General features: G+C 40.7%; 1 protein-coding gene across 2 annotated transcripts in view; it reads right to left on the reverse strand.

The window, feature by feature from the left end:
* Nucleotides 1–1,245: 1,245 nt before the first annotated feature.
* Srpx (sushi-repeat containing protein, X-linked) overlaps nt 1,246–15,897 on the reverse strand; it is a 78,144-nt gene continuing 63,492 nt past the window's right edge. For both annotated transcript variants that reach the window (XM_005414816.2, XM_005414817.2), the window contains 5 exons: nt 13,908–14,029; nt 13,022–13,201; nt 10,173–10,306; nt 7,594–7,715; nt 1,246–1,784 (listed from right to left, as the gene is read on the reverse strand). In XM_005414816.2, the coding sequence (XP_005414873.1) occupies nt 1,601–1,784; nt 7,594–7,715; nt 10,173–10,306; nt 13,022–13,201; nt 13,908–14,029 (742 nt within the window). In that variant the 3' untranslated portion in view covers nt 1,246–1,600. The remainder of the gene's footprint in view (nt 1,785–7,593; nt 7,716–10,172; nt 10,307–13,021; nt 13,202–13,907; nt 14,030–15,897) is intronic.

Consider the following 15,897-nt stretch of genomic DNA (forward strand, 5'->3'; position numbering starts at 1 on the left):
GATGTATGATTTTTCAGGCCCAACAATTGGCATTTGCAAAGGCAGGCCTCACAGGGAAAACTGCCCTGCCCACAAGGAGACCTGGTACATAGTCAGTCCATGGAAGTCTTGGTGGGGAGTTGTAGTCAAGTCTTAGGCTTGCTGGCAAAGTGTCCTTTTTTGTTTGTGTATGTGGTTCTGATGAGTGAATCCAGTGTCTTTTAACTGAACTACAGCCCAGGATCCTTTTTTTACTTTTTATTTTGAGATAGAATCTCACTAATTTGATAAGTTGCCCAGGCTCAGCTCAATTTGATGCTCCTGCCTCAGCCTCCCAGAGTGCTATCATTACAGGTGTGTGCCACTACACCTCATTCATGCTCTTTCATATAGTTTCCACAGATGACTGGCCCCTGAATCTCTGTAGATATCTGTAGATAATGAGCTCCATTATACAAAATGGTAAAATATTCAAATATAATCTATGTGTATCTTCCTATATACCTTAAATCATCTCTAGATTACCTATGATATTTGACACATCATAAATGCTATATAAATAGTTGTTATACTGTACACTTTGGGGAACAAGAAGAAAAAGCTCTGTAAATGTTCAGCACAGAAGTCATCTTTGTTTCTCAATATTCTAAACTCAAAGTGGGTTGAACCACAGATGTGGTTCCATGGAACTGTGGCTAAGGAGGGCTGTCTGTATTTGCATTCTTTCCTCCAGGGCCTCCATTTCCAGACCTCTGTCCGAAGGCCTGGCCAAGACTCTTCTTTACACACCTCTGTTGGGATATCCTTGTTGGGAGCTGGGGAGAAGGGGGAGACTGTGATGGCACTGTTTTCCCAATCTGACTCCTCAGTACCTTTCCACTCTTTGCCCTCTGCTTAACTCCAGGATCTACAAGACTGTCAGAGCCTTTAATCTGGGGCTCCCTTAAAAGTGCAATGACCACACATGGGCAACATTCCACCTGACTCCCCGCCAGTGTGCTGTTCCATGGGGAAAGGTGGAACAGGGGCAGTTGGTGCTTTCTCTAGTTTTGGTCTCCTGCTTAAACCACTGCTATTATTAAGATTTCATGCTCTCATTTTTGCCTTGTTTCTTTAATTGGCTCTTCTGCCCCTGGAGAGCAGAACTCCCTTCCAGCTCAAATAAGCTCCATGGCAAGACTACATTTTCCCATTCTTAAAATATCTAAAATCATTGACTACATTGAGCAAGTGTGGCTATTGCTTTATAAGTACAATGAGTTGTAATAAATTTGCTCCAAAATATTTTATTAATAAAAGTTTTATATAAACAACACAATAGCAGAAAGGTATAACATGTTGAAAGCATGTTTACGGTTATGGTTTCTAATTTCCCTACAAAATTGAACAGCCATGATGGAGTTAGGAGGGTTAAAAAGAGGAAATACATTTGTGAATTTTTGAAACATTTCAAAGTAAAAAATAGCATTGTACCAATTTTTTTAAGGGCAAAGAAAGCTCATAATAAAATAGACTTTAAAAATTACAAATAAAAATCTGTACATCAAAGACTTTTTAAGGCCTTCCCGTGTGTGGCACTATGTAGAAAGAGGAGAGGAACTGCTGAGAAAGGAACATCACATCAAGTGGTACAGCTCTGGCCCATTTCAGCTTGCAGGACCATCTCCTCTTTTCTCAAGGGGAAAGTATCAATCAGATTGAAGAGGGCCACAGGTGTCACCGGGGAAACAAAGCGTTCCTTGTCCATGCCATGCTTATCCACTAGCACCATACTGAAGGAGTAGAGTGGGATTCGTAGTAACAGCCTGGAACAAAGGAAAAACAAGGCAATATTAAACCACAATGCACAGGGTTCTGGTGGCCAAATCAGGGCCTGATAGTGACACCGTGTCCAGAGAAAAGGTTGATACCATGAAGGACTGAATTATTCTTTAGAGCCTTGCTACTCAAAATGTGGTTGATACCATGAAGGACTGAATTATTCTTTAGAGCCTTGCTACTCAAAATGTGGTCCTTGGACCAACACCATCACATGGAAACTTGTGCCAGAAGATTTTCACATCTTACCCCAAATCTAACAGATTAATATTTGCATCATTAAGCAAGATATAGAGATGATCAGTATACACATTAAAGTTTGAGAAGCTGTGCATTCGATTATAGTCAGGAGGACTTCAGGCCTACAGTTGTGCTATGCACCAATAGTTAGTACAAGGCTCGTAGATTTGGGGGATATTAAACCCAGAATCAAACCAAGTTTGCAGACTACTTTTGTATAACCACATACATACTGGGACTATACATATCAGTGGTTATCAATAGTGGTGATTTTATCCCCCAGGGAACATTTCACCTCGTTGGAAACATTTTTGGTCGTCACAGTGGGGAGTGGAGATCTACTGCTATCTAGTGGGTATATGTCAGCAACGCTAATGAACATTCTACAATGCATGGGGTAGTCTCTCCACTAAACAAATCCAGCCCCAAGCATCAAAATGGCCAAGGCTGAGGAATCCAAGCATAGGTAAAGTTGATAGAAATAACTTTCTGAAAATTATAGTTATGTCCTATTCAAGGCATCATAGCTAAAAGTGGTTGAACTTGATCTATACCACAAGTATTCTGACTTGGTTAATTATAATGTGCACTCCAAAATAATTTCAAAATATAAGTTGACATCATAGTTTCAGGTATTTGATGCTCTTTGTATTCTACTGTACTGAAATTTAATCAGTATTGATGTTTTACATCAATTCCAACATGTTTAGATGAGAAAAGACAGTGAAAACAAAAGATAAATTGAGCCTAGTTAAACAACAAGCACCTTAGTCTCTTCTCTGGGATTGCTTTTTCAGTAGATATATCTTGAGATGGCATATGCAGTAGAATGGAAACTTCCCTCTGGATGTAAAGTGAAATATTTTTCTTCATACAAATGGATCAAAGTTTTTAAAAGACCATTACATAAAACACAAATTGATTGTACTATTTCTACCTTTTCAGAATGAGGTTTAGAGAAGGAAGGAATAATTTATATTTTATCCCAGTAGAAAGCTGAATTACTAATGCACTTCTAGTGACTAAAAATAAAAGAGGTGACATCACACTGTCTCTGCCAGTTGTCCCAAGGCTCTAGGAGGAGATCTCAGGAGTTGGCATGTATTAATGATTCAGAACACATGAATGTAGGCTGTGTAGTTAATGCACAAGTAAGGAAAGAAGGTGGGAATGGACAGTTAAGCTGGTCCGTATATTTAAATTGAAGGCTACTAAGCCTCAGGATTGAAATCCTAAATAGGAGATCCCAGGAAAAGAAAGGAGTAGGAAAGTAAGCAGGTCTGGAAGGAAAAAAAGTGCCAAGCAAAGTAGTGGTGAGAGACTGTGGGAAAGGGTGACTGATGAGACCCAGCAGCATTGGTTTTCACAGTCCTTATGAGGCTAGATGGAGCCACCGCCATGGCTACTACACGTATTCCTCATGTGGACCTGTGCCTTGGCTGACAAAGAATGTAAAGACAGACAACTGCCACAGGAAGGGTTGAGTGGTCAGATCAGCAAGCAGGCAACAGCCCCAGAGATTCATCATGCTAGGGCCAAGAGATGACAGAACTCTAAAGGACAGAGGATTGAACAGCTTCCAAATCATGCATGAGACCCAGTGTAAGCACAAATGCTGGTCATCAGATTGGAAAGAGTTCCTCCTGGAGATTCTTCCTGAGAACTTTGTAGACTCAAAGAATAATATATTGAAGTTATGGCTTTCCTAGTGTCTATTACGATTAGGCTTGGTGGAAAATTGCTCTAGGGAGCATGTTTTAGTCCATAAATCCAGATCTAAAAGAAAACAGGGTGTCTGGGCACAGTCGCACCTGCCTGTAATTCCAGCACTCTGGGAGGCTGAGACACAAGGATCACAATTCTACCTCAATCTAAATAACTTAGTGACTTGCTGAGACCCTGCCTTAAAATAAAAAATGTAAAAAGGGCTGGGGATGTAGCTCAGTGTGAAGGCCTTGTGCTTGATCTCTAGTACCACAAAAATAAAGGAAAAAAAAAAAGAAATGAGACCAAGAAAGAAGGCAGATGAAGTAATCATCTTGCAGCACCAGGTATCCAGCTTCCATTTCTCATGATTCCCTTCAGTAGTTTATCATGGCCTCTGTGCTATTTGAAAGGTGCATTTAATCCAACAGATTTTCTGATGATTTAAGCAGTCTGCCTCTTTCTCTTCTTCCCTGTTCTCCATTCTTTGCCTAAATCATTCCTTTTCATTTGTGCTAGATCCTAGGCTGGAATCGAAAGGGACAAAAAGTCTGTCTGCTACATTCTTTGTGCCATAGTGATGTGTCTAATAACAGGGTCATGCAGCCTGATAGCAAATCCATTAGGTACTGCATCCAAGTGGTCATCTCCGTGTGATGTTTGTCTGGACTAAATCTTAGAAGCTGCTTGGCATAATTTCTGTTTCAAAACTCTGACACCCTTTGGACAAACACTAAGCTGCTAGTTCTCATAGTGTGGCCTTCTGGGCACTTGCTGGAAATACAAAATCTCAAGCTCTATGCAGCACCTACTAAATCAGAATTCCTGGGGGTACAGCTTCACAATTCACTTCAACAAGTTCCCCAGAGGAGTCTGATGCAGGCTTAGGTTTGAGTATTACTGCATAATTCATTTAAGCAACTTGTTACCTGAATCACTGTCTGCCCACAGAGATCTAGAATGATACAAGTTTTTTTTTCTTAAGTCATATTTTTCTGTTCCTCAAAGTTAAAGAGTTGAAAAGCCCATCAAAATTTTATGAAAATTATATATCTTTGGAGATATGTATATATATATATGTGTATATATATATGTTTATTTATTTATTTATAGACAGAGAGGGAGAGACAGAGACAGAGATCTGCCATTCAAAGAAGAACATTTAGAAATTTCTGAAATATACTTTTTATAAAACATTGAAACAGGGTATGAGCAGGTAATTCTAATTAAATAAAAGCTTAGTTTTATTCACTTTTTATTTTTGGGGTGTGTGTGTGTGTATGCGTGTGTGTGTTGTGTAGTTGTGGGGACTGAACCCAGGGCCACAAGAATGCTAAGCAAGAGCTCCACCACTGACCTATATCCTCATCCAGGTCTTAAAAGTTTATTTCAAAACCGTGTCTCAGTAACATGCCTAAGCTGGCCTCAAATTTGTGACCCTCCCTGCCTCAGCCTCCTGACTATCTGGAATTACTGGCATGCACCACTATACCCTGCAAAGCAACAATTTTGTAAAGCCTACACAGTCATTATAAGTTGGTAGATGTAAACACAATCCTTGTCTTGAGTTTTGCAGACTCCAACTTAAAGTATTAGCAATTGTAAACACACTCTTTAAAGTCTATAACCCTCTGCAAAGAGTAAAGCTATTTCCATCAAATTTGGAGGCATTTATTTCACTTACTTAGCACCTATCCCTGTGCTACGTACTGAGTAGCAAATACTGGAAAAATTCTGGTATTGCCCTCAAGTGTTATACTCTGTAATGGTACTATGCAAATTTAGCAGAGTTAAAAAATACAAAAGTTTATGAGTGTTCTCAGCCTCTTTTTGTCCTCAGCCAACAAGAGAGAACTCAGGTATTCTCTTTTTTCTTTTCCCATCCCTAGTACTCTGAGATTTTGGCATTGGAAGAGATGAGGATGGTCCTTTTTGGTTGGAGAGAGGTAAAAATCAAACATGGAATTGGTCAAAGGCAGCTAGAAAATAGGAAAATTAGAAATATAAGGTATTATGTCCAACTGTAATATCATTTGTTAAGAATATGCTTCTATCATTTAATTGCTTAATGTTCTGTGGACATTTCTGAACAGCCATGATAGAGCTCACCAAATACTATTTTATTTTCTTCCTGGGAATGTAGAAAAACCCTATTTCTCAGCCTCTATTGAAGTTCAATAGCCATCATGTGACTAATTGCGGCCAATTGACTGAAAGAGTGAGCAATGTGTGACACTTTCAAGGTGAAACATAAATGAGTGGATTTCTGCTATATTCCAGATGTTGAAAGCCTTCCAAAGGTCTATGTGTTAAAAGCTGGGTTCCAGCATTTTTGGGAGATGCAGGACCTCTTGAAAGGTGAGGTCTAATGTGATATTCTTAGGTCATTTGCAGATGTGGAACAGTTAGTGCTTATATTATTTGATCAATTTGGCATGTGTGTATCTGGTAATCTGAGCAACTGCTTTGAAAGACAATAATATGCAATATAATAACCATTGTTAATTTCCTATCATCTTGTTTTGAAATTCTGTATCATTTTTATTGTTTGTTTTTCTCTTTAAAATAAAAAAAAAAAAGATCATGGGACCCTCATCTCTCAGTCTTTCTTTGGCTCCCTGGCTCTTGCATAAGCAGTGTGCTCATCATGTGCTTCTGCCATAGTATGCCACCCTTGCTAGAGACACAAAGCAATGGAGCTGCCTGATCTCAGGCTGGAACTTTTGGAACCATGAGTTAAACAAATTTTTCTTTTTATAAGTTAACTGCTTTGGGTTTTTTGCTATAGTAATATGCAGCTGACTGATACAGTGTAGTTCAGTGATGGTGAACCTTTTGGTGACCAAGTGCCCAAACTGCAATCTAAAACCCACTTATTTATTGCAAAGTGCCAACACTGCAATTAATCCTGGATGTCGAGGTTTTAATTTAGAAAAAACAACTGTTATCTGATGCACAGCTGCTGGGGTGACTTGGCTCATGTGCCGTCTCGGAGGGCTCTCTGTGCCCACTACTATAGGTTCACTATAGGTTTGCCACTACTGGCTATAGTTTGTTTCCATTTTTCTCCATTCCCTTTTTGCAAAACCTGGGGGCATGTGTTTGGATGCTTGGATATTGATGTACAAGACAGTGTAGCTATCTGTGACCCTCAGAACAGAGATCTGTACCTGCTCTGCAGTGTCAGAGAAAAAGCTAGGCAAGAAAGATGTTAAAGAGTATTACTTTAGCCTAATTATCCATTTCACAGTGGTCAAGAGATGCAAGTACAAATTTGTGTCATACTGAAATTACACTTTGGCTGTTGAATTCTGCTTTTTAATACATCATTACTCAGAGAGTGAACACTACAGTTCCAGCTTTATAAGTGTGACCAAAATAAAATACAAATGTTAAAATAGGGGTGTGGACAAAAGCTCAGAAAGCATGGAGGGAAAAAGGAGGCCAAGCTTGGAAAGACTAATTGGATGACTGCACTCCTAATAAGAGTGAGGATTGTTTAGGTCCCTTTTACAGATTCTCCTCCACTATCAACCAGTTTGAGTGCACACACACAAATACACACACACACACACACGCACGCACGCACATGCACATAGCCAGAGCAAAAACATTTGCTCACTTGGTCACAGGGAGAAAGAAGAGAACACTGGTAATTACCCACTGCATAATTTCCTTAGACAAGCAGCAACATGCCAATTATCATGGTTATAATTTCCCAGAATGAAAGTAATTAAGTATTGAAGGTTGTCTGAACTCATTACTGAACAGAAAGAAGTCAGGGAACACTGAGATACAAGGATATAAGTGGACTCACAGGAAAACAAATTTAAAGGCAGAGCTTCCCCCTACCTGAGCTGCAGAGCTAAGGGTGTAGGTACAATCTTTGCTCTTATCCTTCCAATGAGTGTTGGGTACACACCCACCAGCTCCACCACTGTGATGTGTCGAAGATCCAGGCCACATTGTGCTTGCTGGAGGAGGGAACCGACAGGAAAAGGTGTAAGTACAGCTAAAGAAAGAGACCTCCACTTCAAGCTACAGGCTGACAGCAGCAGCAATAGTCTGCTTGTGAAAGGCTCTTGGCCCACACCAAACTATCCCCCAGAACAGCTGAGAAATTGGGGTTATAAACTAGTAGCTATAAAATATAAATACCTCCCCCAAAGGACCCATTCGGAAATGGTTTAGTAATGGAATTTTGAAAACCTAAGCAAAATGGCAGTTGATGGTATTTCCAGACAGAGTGACACCTTACATGAGTCAAATTTCCTAAAAAGTGTCCAAAACCACCCTGGAATATTCTAACATTGTCTTTGCAAGGAAAGAAGATGTCCAGAGTCTCCTTCTCTGCCCTTGTTCCCACCCTCTACATCCCCCTGCCCAGTGTTCCCACACTGACACCAGGGGGAAACGAGGATAAAAGTTCCAGCCCTTGGAGCTGGTTGTTGGCATAAGCCTCGGGAATGCAGCCGAAGCATGTGGCAGGAAGTCTCATCAGGAGAGGCAGTGGCAAGAAGGGACAAATAATTAGCCATTAGCTGAATCTGGCTGAACGGAAAAATAAATTTTAAAGTCTTAAATTATTGGAACACTACATGACTTTTACCACAGTTCCACTGAAACATCCCTATATAGAGTTACAAAATTGGTGGAAAAGTTTAAAAAGATGAAAATGTATTTCTCTATTATCCTAACTGAAATGATGAAGCCAATCAAGTTTTTCTAGAAGGCTCATGTTAAAATGCAAATTTTAATTGAGAGGAGGAGGTCACGTAAAAAACATCTTGATCCAAAGCATTGTATCTAATTCATTACTTAGTAACTCAGCAAGTGCCTGAAGGAAGAGGGATAAAGCAAGGCACAGCACAGCACATATTTTCTCAAAAACCCAGACAGTAAATATTTTAGATTTCCACAGGCTGGATGGCCTCTATCCCAATTATCAAACTCTGCCATTATGGTGCAAAAGCAGCCATAAATGATGAAAAAATGAATGAGTGTGTGTTGTGTCCAATAAAGTTTAACTTACAAAACCCAGCAATGAGAAAAATTTGGCCCATCAATCTTAGTTTACTGATAAAGAAAAACAAGATGTATGGCTTATTCATTTTCTGTGGAACAAGAAGAGTTCAGGGAATGTGTGTCCATGGAATAGGCTGCAATGCCAATTACCCACAAATTTAAGAGGGGTGAGCTTGTGTTTTCTGAAAAGCCCCTAATGGAGAGAAGGTGATTGAAGGAGAGGTCAGGTGACAGAGATTGGGGGTATAGATGTAATAACTTTGGTTCTTATCAAAGGAGCCCAGAAACACATATAGTTCTGTAGAACTCATGGACAGTCTGTCAGATTCATGTAATAATTAAGAAAGACTTATTATTCCTTGTGTTAATGCTCACTCGAGTAGTAAATTATAGTCTTTGATTAAACCAAGATTGTTCTAAACACTTAGTTCTAGTCATAGTAATATATGAAGAGGGGCTGGGGATTTCGCTCAGCGGCACAGCGCCTGCCTGGCAAGCGCAAGGTCATGAGTTTGATTCCCGGTACTAGAAAAAAAAACAAAAAACAAAAACAAACAAACAAAAAGCACATTGTAATATATGAAGGATTTTTAGAATGTAAGAGCAGCATAGCATACATTCTGCCTCTTTAGCTTTCAGTCAGGTTGGCCACTCTCATTGAAATCCAGCTTTGGGAAAAAATCAAGCAAATTCTGGTCTGATCCTTACAGTTTTAGGCCCAACAAACCCCAGGCCCAGAGTGCTGGTTGGCTCATTTAGCAGATATAAAATTTATGCAGCACAGAAGGGCACATTTCCTGGAAAAGTATTCCTCAAACTTTAAAATGCTTAGAAATCACCTGGGTAATTTATTAAAATGTAGATTCTAATACAACAGATCTGGGGTAGGCTTGGGGATGTGCATTTTTCAGAAGTACCCAAGTGATGCTATTACTGCTGATCCAGGGACCACACTTTGTGAATCACTAGTCTGAGAGATTGGCTGTCACTGTCTAGGGAACACTGTGGGAGCTGGCAAAGTTCCATGGGGAAGAATGTGGAGCCAAAGGCCTAAGCCTGGGCCAGCCATTTGGACAGACAACTGATTATTCACCTCCAGCCTAGGCATATCCTAGGTAGGGTCAGCAAAGACAATTGTCCCAGGGCCTGGCGAGCATGTCAGTTGGGTTTATTAGTGAAGACGGACAAATCTCATTAGTTGGTAAACAAATGGGTTACCTCTGAGGAATCAGTGTTAATCAGGTTGGGCTCCAGTACCAGAAATGAATGATTAGCTCTAAATTGCTGGTTACTGAGACTCACCCTGAAAGGATTAGGCGCTGAGTGTGGCCTTCACTTGCAGTGAACTGCCTGGGCTTTTCCTGGTAGAGGTCTCGTTTTCCCTTTGGCCCTAATGAAGGACTCACCTGCAGCATTCCCAGCTGTAGACGGTAGAGAAGGTTGCGGGCTGTGGGTGTGGACACAATGAGGAGTCTCCTTTTTTCATAAAACTGGTCCAGAAGTGCAGCTGCAGACCTGACGCCCACATTGACATTCATGGCTGTAATTAGAAGTGGCTACATGGGTCAGAAAACTTCTGCATGTCTGGTTTAACATAGCTTGTCATGACACACACACATCCATGTACAGGAGAAGCAGACACTGAGATGAGGATTCAAATGTAAGTAGTTTATTTGGGAAGTGGTCCAAGAAGCACTGGCACAAGGAGTGGGAGAGTGCATTAGTTTCCTCTTGCTGCTGTAAAAAATCCCCTTAAACTTAGTGGCTTAATATAACACAAATTTATTCTCTTCAGTCCTGGAGATTGAAAATCTAAATAAGTTTCAGTAAGTTAAAAATCAAAGTGTCACCAGGCTTGTCTTTCAGCATCCAGAGTCCACCTTCATTCCTTGGTTCACAAGTCCTTGTTCCATCTTCAAAGACAGCCTTACAACATCTTAAATCTGTCTTCTCTCTGTTCTCTCCCTCCATCATCTCTATCTTAATCTTTGGGCAATTCTGCTGCCTTACATCAGGACCCTTGTAATTACTTTGGAATCCATGGATACTCCAAAACACTCTGCTCATCTTAAAATCTTTAACTTAGTCATATCTACAAAGTCCATGTAAAAAAATATATCCACAGATTTAGGCCATTGGGGTATGGACATCTTTGGAGCACCATTATTTTGCCTACCTCTGGAAATGAGACAAGGAGGAGAAGTAAGCAACATCGAGTGGATTACTAAGCAAATCATTGTTGTGGGGTTCTGGAAGTTAGTTCCACTGGTTACTGTGGGAGACAGCATACCGTGTACTTCAGAGTTCTCCTATTAGAGGAATGAGAGAACTGGAGCACTTATGTACCAATTGCTCCATCACCACCTGCTGATTGCTTAGGGGAGCACTAATTCTCTGTCGCTTCCAGCTGGTATTGTGCATGGGCATGTAATGCTCACCTGCCAGAAAAAAAAAAAACCAAACCCTCACAGATAGTGACCCAGGTGCTTGCAGTAAATAGTCTTTTGAACACAGCTAGGAAGGTCAAAGGTATATGGGCCAGGCAGCACAATACAGTATCTGCTCAGGAAGGAATATAAGGAAGAACAAAGGTGAGAGAGTAAGCAATGGACAGACTAGCTCTGGAATAGCTCAGAATCTCCAAAGTAGACCTCCTTGGTGCAGAAGGCACAAAAGAATCTGAAGCACAAAGAGCCACAGAGCAAGCCACATGGCCATGGAGAACATAGGACAAGGCACTTTAAAGATAGGTAAGCAATTTAAACAAATGAATGACAACCAATTCCAACTGGTTGGCTAATCAAGGTCAATAAAAGATATTTAATACTTAGGTCAGCAAACAGGTCTGGCCCTGGGGGAGAAATAATAGGAGGAAAATGAAAAAATTCTACGCATGGTTTATAATCTTTTTGTTCATACTTTAAACCTTAGATCTGTACTAAAGGATTAGTTCATTTGCATATTCATTCAGCCAAAATACAGTCAGCACCTGTTATGTGCCAAACCCTACTCCAGGCACTAGGATATCACACTGAGTAGCACAGAGTATAGGACGTCCCTGCTCAACAGAAATGTAATGGAACTCTCTATACTTTTAATTTTTCTAGTAGCTTCAGTAAACAAGTATAAAGAAATAAAAGAAAATAATTATGTAATATATTTTACTTAACACAGTACATCTGAAATACTTTATTTCCACCTTTAATCAATATAAACAGTAGAGCTACATTATATTCTCCTCGTACTAAGATTTTAAAATTGGTATATAGTTTATACTTAGCCCATCTCAATTCTGACTAATCTCATTTCAAGTGCTACAGAGCCACATGTGGCTAGTGGCTCCTATATTGCACCATGCAGGCCTAGGAATCTCAGGCCTCAATGCTAGCATGATGGCTGTGGAATTATTAGCTGCGAGTGTGGGAGCAGTATGCCCTTTCTACTATAATGTGTGATCTTAAAGATCCTCAGGCATTTACATTATCTATCTATCTATATATATATATATGTATATATATTCTCCCATTCTCTCTCTCTCTCTCTTCCCCCCCCCTCTCTCTTCCTCTCTCTCTCTCTCCTCCAAATGACTGGGATTAAAAGGAAAGGATAAAGATGAAAAGTTACCAGGAAATAAGAAAAAGGAGAAGCACATAAACAAGAATCTCCAACATTTACTAAGTAGCTTCAACTTTACACTACTCTTTCTACCTTGTCCAGTAAGAATAGCTGACATAGAATGAGGGCTTATCCTGTGCCAGGCACTGCTGTATTCCACTGCTTGATGGATGACTTCATTTAATCCTTCCAACAACTGGAGAGGTAAGTGAGGTATTACTTTCTTTATTTTACATAGGAGTAGAGATTTCAAATGCTCAGCATCTGCATGACTTTTAGGCTAGTGCTACAAAGCAAGCATTAGATTGTCTATACTCAGCAGCATAGTGGCTTTGCAAGTGAGATGCTGCATCTGTAGAAGAGACCAACACCCATAACTAGAGCATTATTTTTTTATTCATAATGTCACCAAAGGCTGGCACTCGGTTCCCACTCCTAGCTGTTTCCTTAGAAGACAGGTTAGGGAAGTCAGAAAGACAGAGGCAAAAGGAGAAGGGCAAGTAAGATGACGTTCAGCAGGAACCATGTTCACCCATCTTTTGAAGTGCATGAAATGAAACCTTCTTTCCCTGTACTGAAATCTAGCGTCAAGGGAATCTTCAAGTTCTGCTGCAGGCTGGAGAGAGGGCTGCACACATACCTGCACAGCTGGGTTCTGTGCCAGACCAAGCCAGATTGGACTGACATACTCGGGCAGAGCTACCCTGAAGCTCATAGCCACCGATGCAGGAGAATTCACAGGTGGCTCCATAATTGTCACCATCACTGGAGCACTTCATGTAACCATTCTCTGGGATATTGAGTTTGCCGCAGCGTCTGACTGTAGGGACACAAACCCATAAGAGTTTTAGTGCTGAGCTCCTTGCTACAGAGCAACCAGGGGAGATGAGGTCTCAGAGGCCTCAGTTTTGCAACAAGGCTTTTATATTCTCTTGCAAAACGACTATTTTGTCACTGGATGGGCCTTGGAATGACAACTATCCACAGCAGCAGGACCACCGTTAATTGGGTTACTCCTGTGTGTTACAGATGAGGCGACTGAGCCCAGAACAGTAAAAGCTAAAGTTGATTAGTAATTAGCTGTGCAAATCATGAGGCATAAAACAATCCTTAAAATAACACTTTTTTCAGGTAGATCCATAGTTTGGAACATGAAGACCATGGCCTTGTGGTAGCCCAAACTAAGAGGCTCTTAAGCACCCTGGTTTTAGAAGGACTTGCAGGCTTTAGCTGGTCACCCACACTCAGGGATGGAAAAGTTATTGAGTAACATTCTCCTGGGATAGGCATCTGTGAACTCTTGAGAAAGCTGCCATGTGGAATGTCTTATATAATCTGCCAGCACTGATCAGTACCGATGAAATCCAGGCATTAAGATAAGGCACTTCTGCCAGCATCCTCAGAGACTGATCCAAAGCTGGCAAGAGTCCCTGTGCAGGGCACTTAGAGTTCTTGCATGAGGGCCTGCTTCCTGTTTCCCTTTGCTCTTCTCTGGAGGAGGAGAATCCCATAAATAGTACTCTTACCTCTTACTTTAACTCGAAATTTGCAAGTGCCCTTGTTCTCAGCTCTGTCATAGACCGTATACTGGATCTTGTGGTCTCCTTCTGGAAAATTTGAGCCTGGGGGAAGGCCTTTTAGAGTAACACTTCAAGGGAACAAAAACAAAAATGCCAAAGATGATTCTTACAGACCTAAGCAGCCCCACTCTGCACAAGATGTAGGCATACTGAAGGGGAGCATGGGGACACTTTGACCGGAACAAAGATTTTGTGATGAATAGACTCTCCTAAGTTTTCTTGTTTCAGAGGAGCAGTTTGACACCCAAGAATGGAAGGTCACATCTACTGGGACGTTTAGAGTACTTTTTCTTGCTGGAGGGTGTCATTAAAGGGGGAGCACAATCCTCTTCCAATCCTACTGTTCCAGGATGGACCTGAATTGCCTCACTGTTGCAAGGACAAGGGTATTCTTATGAGGAAAAAAATTGAGAGTGGAGTGGTTTAAGCAGTCATTGGCAACTTGGACTTGTCAGAGATGCTAGAATATTCTTTCCTTTTTCTGTCTAGATCAGTGGCCCTTGGTTAATCTAATGATATAATGATAATAATATTTTTACTTGTACTTATATATACCTTACATATGTCAGGGATGGTTCTAGACATTTTACATATATTAATTTTTTTAATCCTCACAAAAACTCCTTTTTTTTTTTTTTGGTACCAGGAATCAAACTCAGGACCTTGCACTTGCCAGGCAGGCGCTTATGCCACTGAGCTATATCCCCAGCCCAACAACTCCTTTAGATAGGTAGTATCCTCCCATTTCACAAATGAAGAAATTGAGGCATCAAAAAGTTAAGGAACTTGCCAAGATCACACAGCTGGGAAAACTCCAGTGTCTTTCTTCTTGCTATCTGATAAGAAAACCAATAAATACAACCTAATCAAATGCCAGATTTTCTTTGTTTTGCCATATCTAGATAATCCCGCTTCTCACTAAGTATTTGGAAATGATGACATCATTTGTTAATAATGGACATGCGGCATTATCACTGTCACTACTGAGAAAAGCCTTACATATAGGTGTCTGAGTGGCCATTTACAAATTATGAAGTAAGGGGTCTTGGGAAAGTGTCACAAAGCCCACTATTTAGAGATATGTCACTCTTAACTTTAGATGTTTTAAGACCCTTAGGAAACACAATATAAATTCAGATAAACCTGAAGGGCATAATCTTTCAAACATGAGTGGTTGCAGTCCTTTCTGAGACACCATCTGTGATGTGCAAATAACAAAAGGAGTTGATAAGGGAACTCAACAGAAGCACTTGTCTCAGAGCTCCACACGAGAACCTTCCCCTGAGAAGTAGACAGTAGTTTGGCTTAGGCATGGGGGAAAGGAGTCACAGGAGAAATGCCAGGAAAGCAAGGAGCCAGGCAGGGATGGGAAAGGGGCCAAGGCAGCCTTCTGTGAACTCTTCAGCCTGCTGGCGCACCTTCCCTATGGCATCCGCTCCGAGCCTGTGTGGGCTCTGGGCTGCCTAACTCTGGAGGCAGACAACTGCTCTGAGCAGAGGGACGGGCAGAGGGACGGGCAGAGGGCTATAAGATGCTCTTTTCAATTGTCACATTTCTAACCATAATATGTAGGTTACCCACAAAATGCCCAGCTGAATATCTTTGCAAAGCCTTTAGACAAATGGAGGCATCTGGTAACTTAATAGTCTGTGTTTATTATACAGGATTTCAGCAACAAGAACAATTTCAAAAGTATAAGAACTCACTATGTGCTAGACCCTGTAGAGTCAAAGATAAAAGAAACCCAATCCCTGATGATGTCAACTGACTATTTTTCTGTGTGTGTGTGTGTATGCGTGTGTGTTTAGTAGCCTGCTTTTAATGTCAGTCACCCTAAGTTTCTCCTAAGAAGTTTATGTCATATGCATATGACAGCAAGTAATTTTTTTTTAAAAAAGACAGGTTCTTGCTATGTTGCCCTGGCTGGCCTTAAGAC

Source organism: Chinchilla lanigera, unplaced genomic scaffold, assembly GCF_000276665.1.
Source record: "Chinchilla lanigera isolate Chin_1 unplaced genomic scaffold, ChiLan1.0 scaffold00200, whole genome shotgun sequence".
NCBI lineage: Eukaryota > Metazoa > Chordata > Mammalia > Rodentia > Chinchillidae > Chinchilla > Chinchilla lanigera.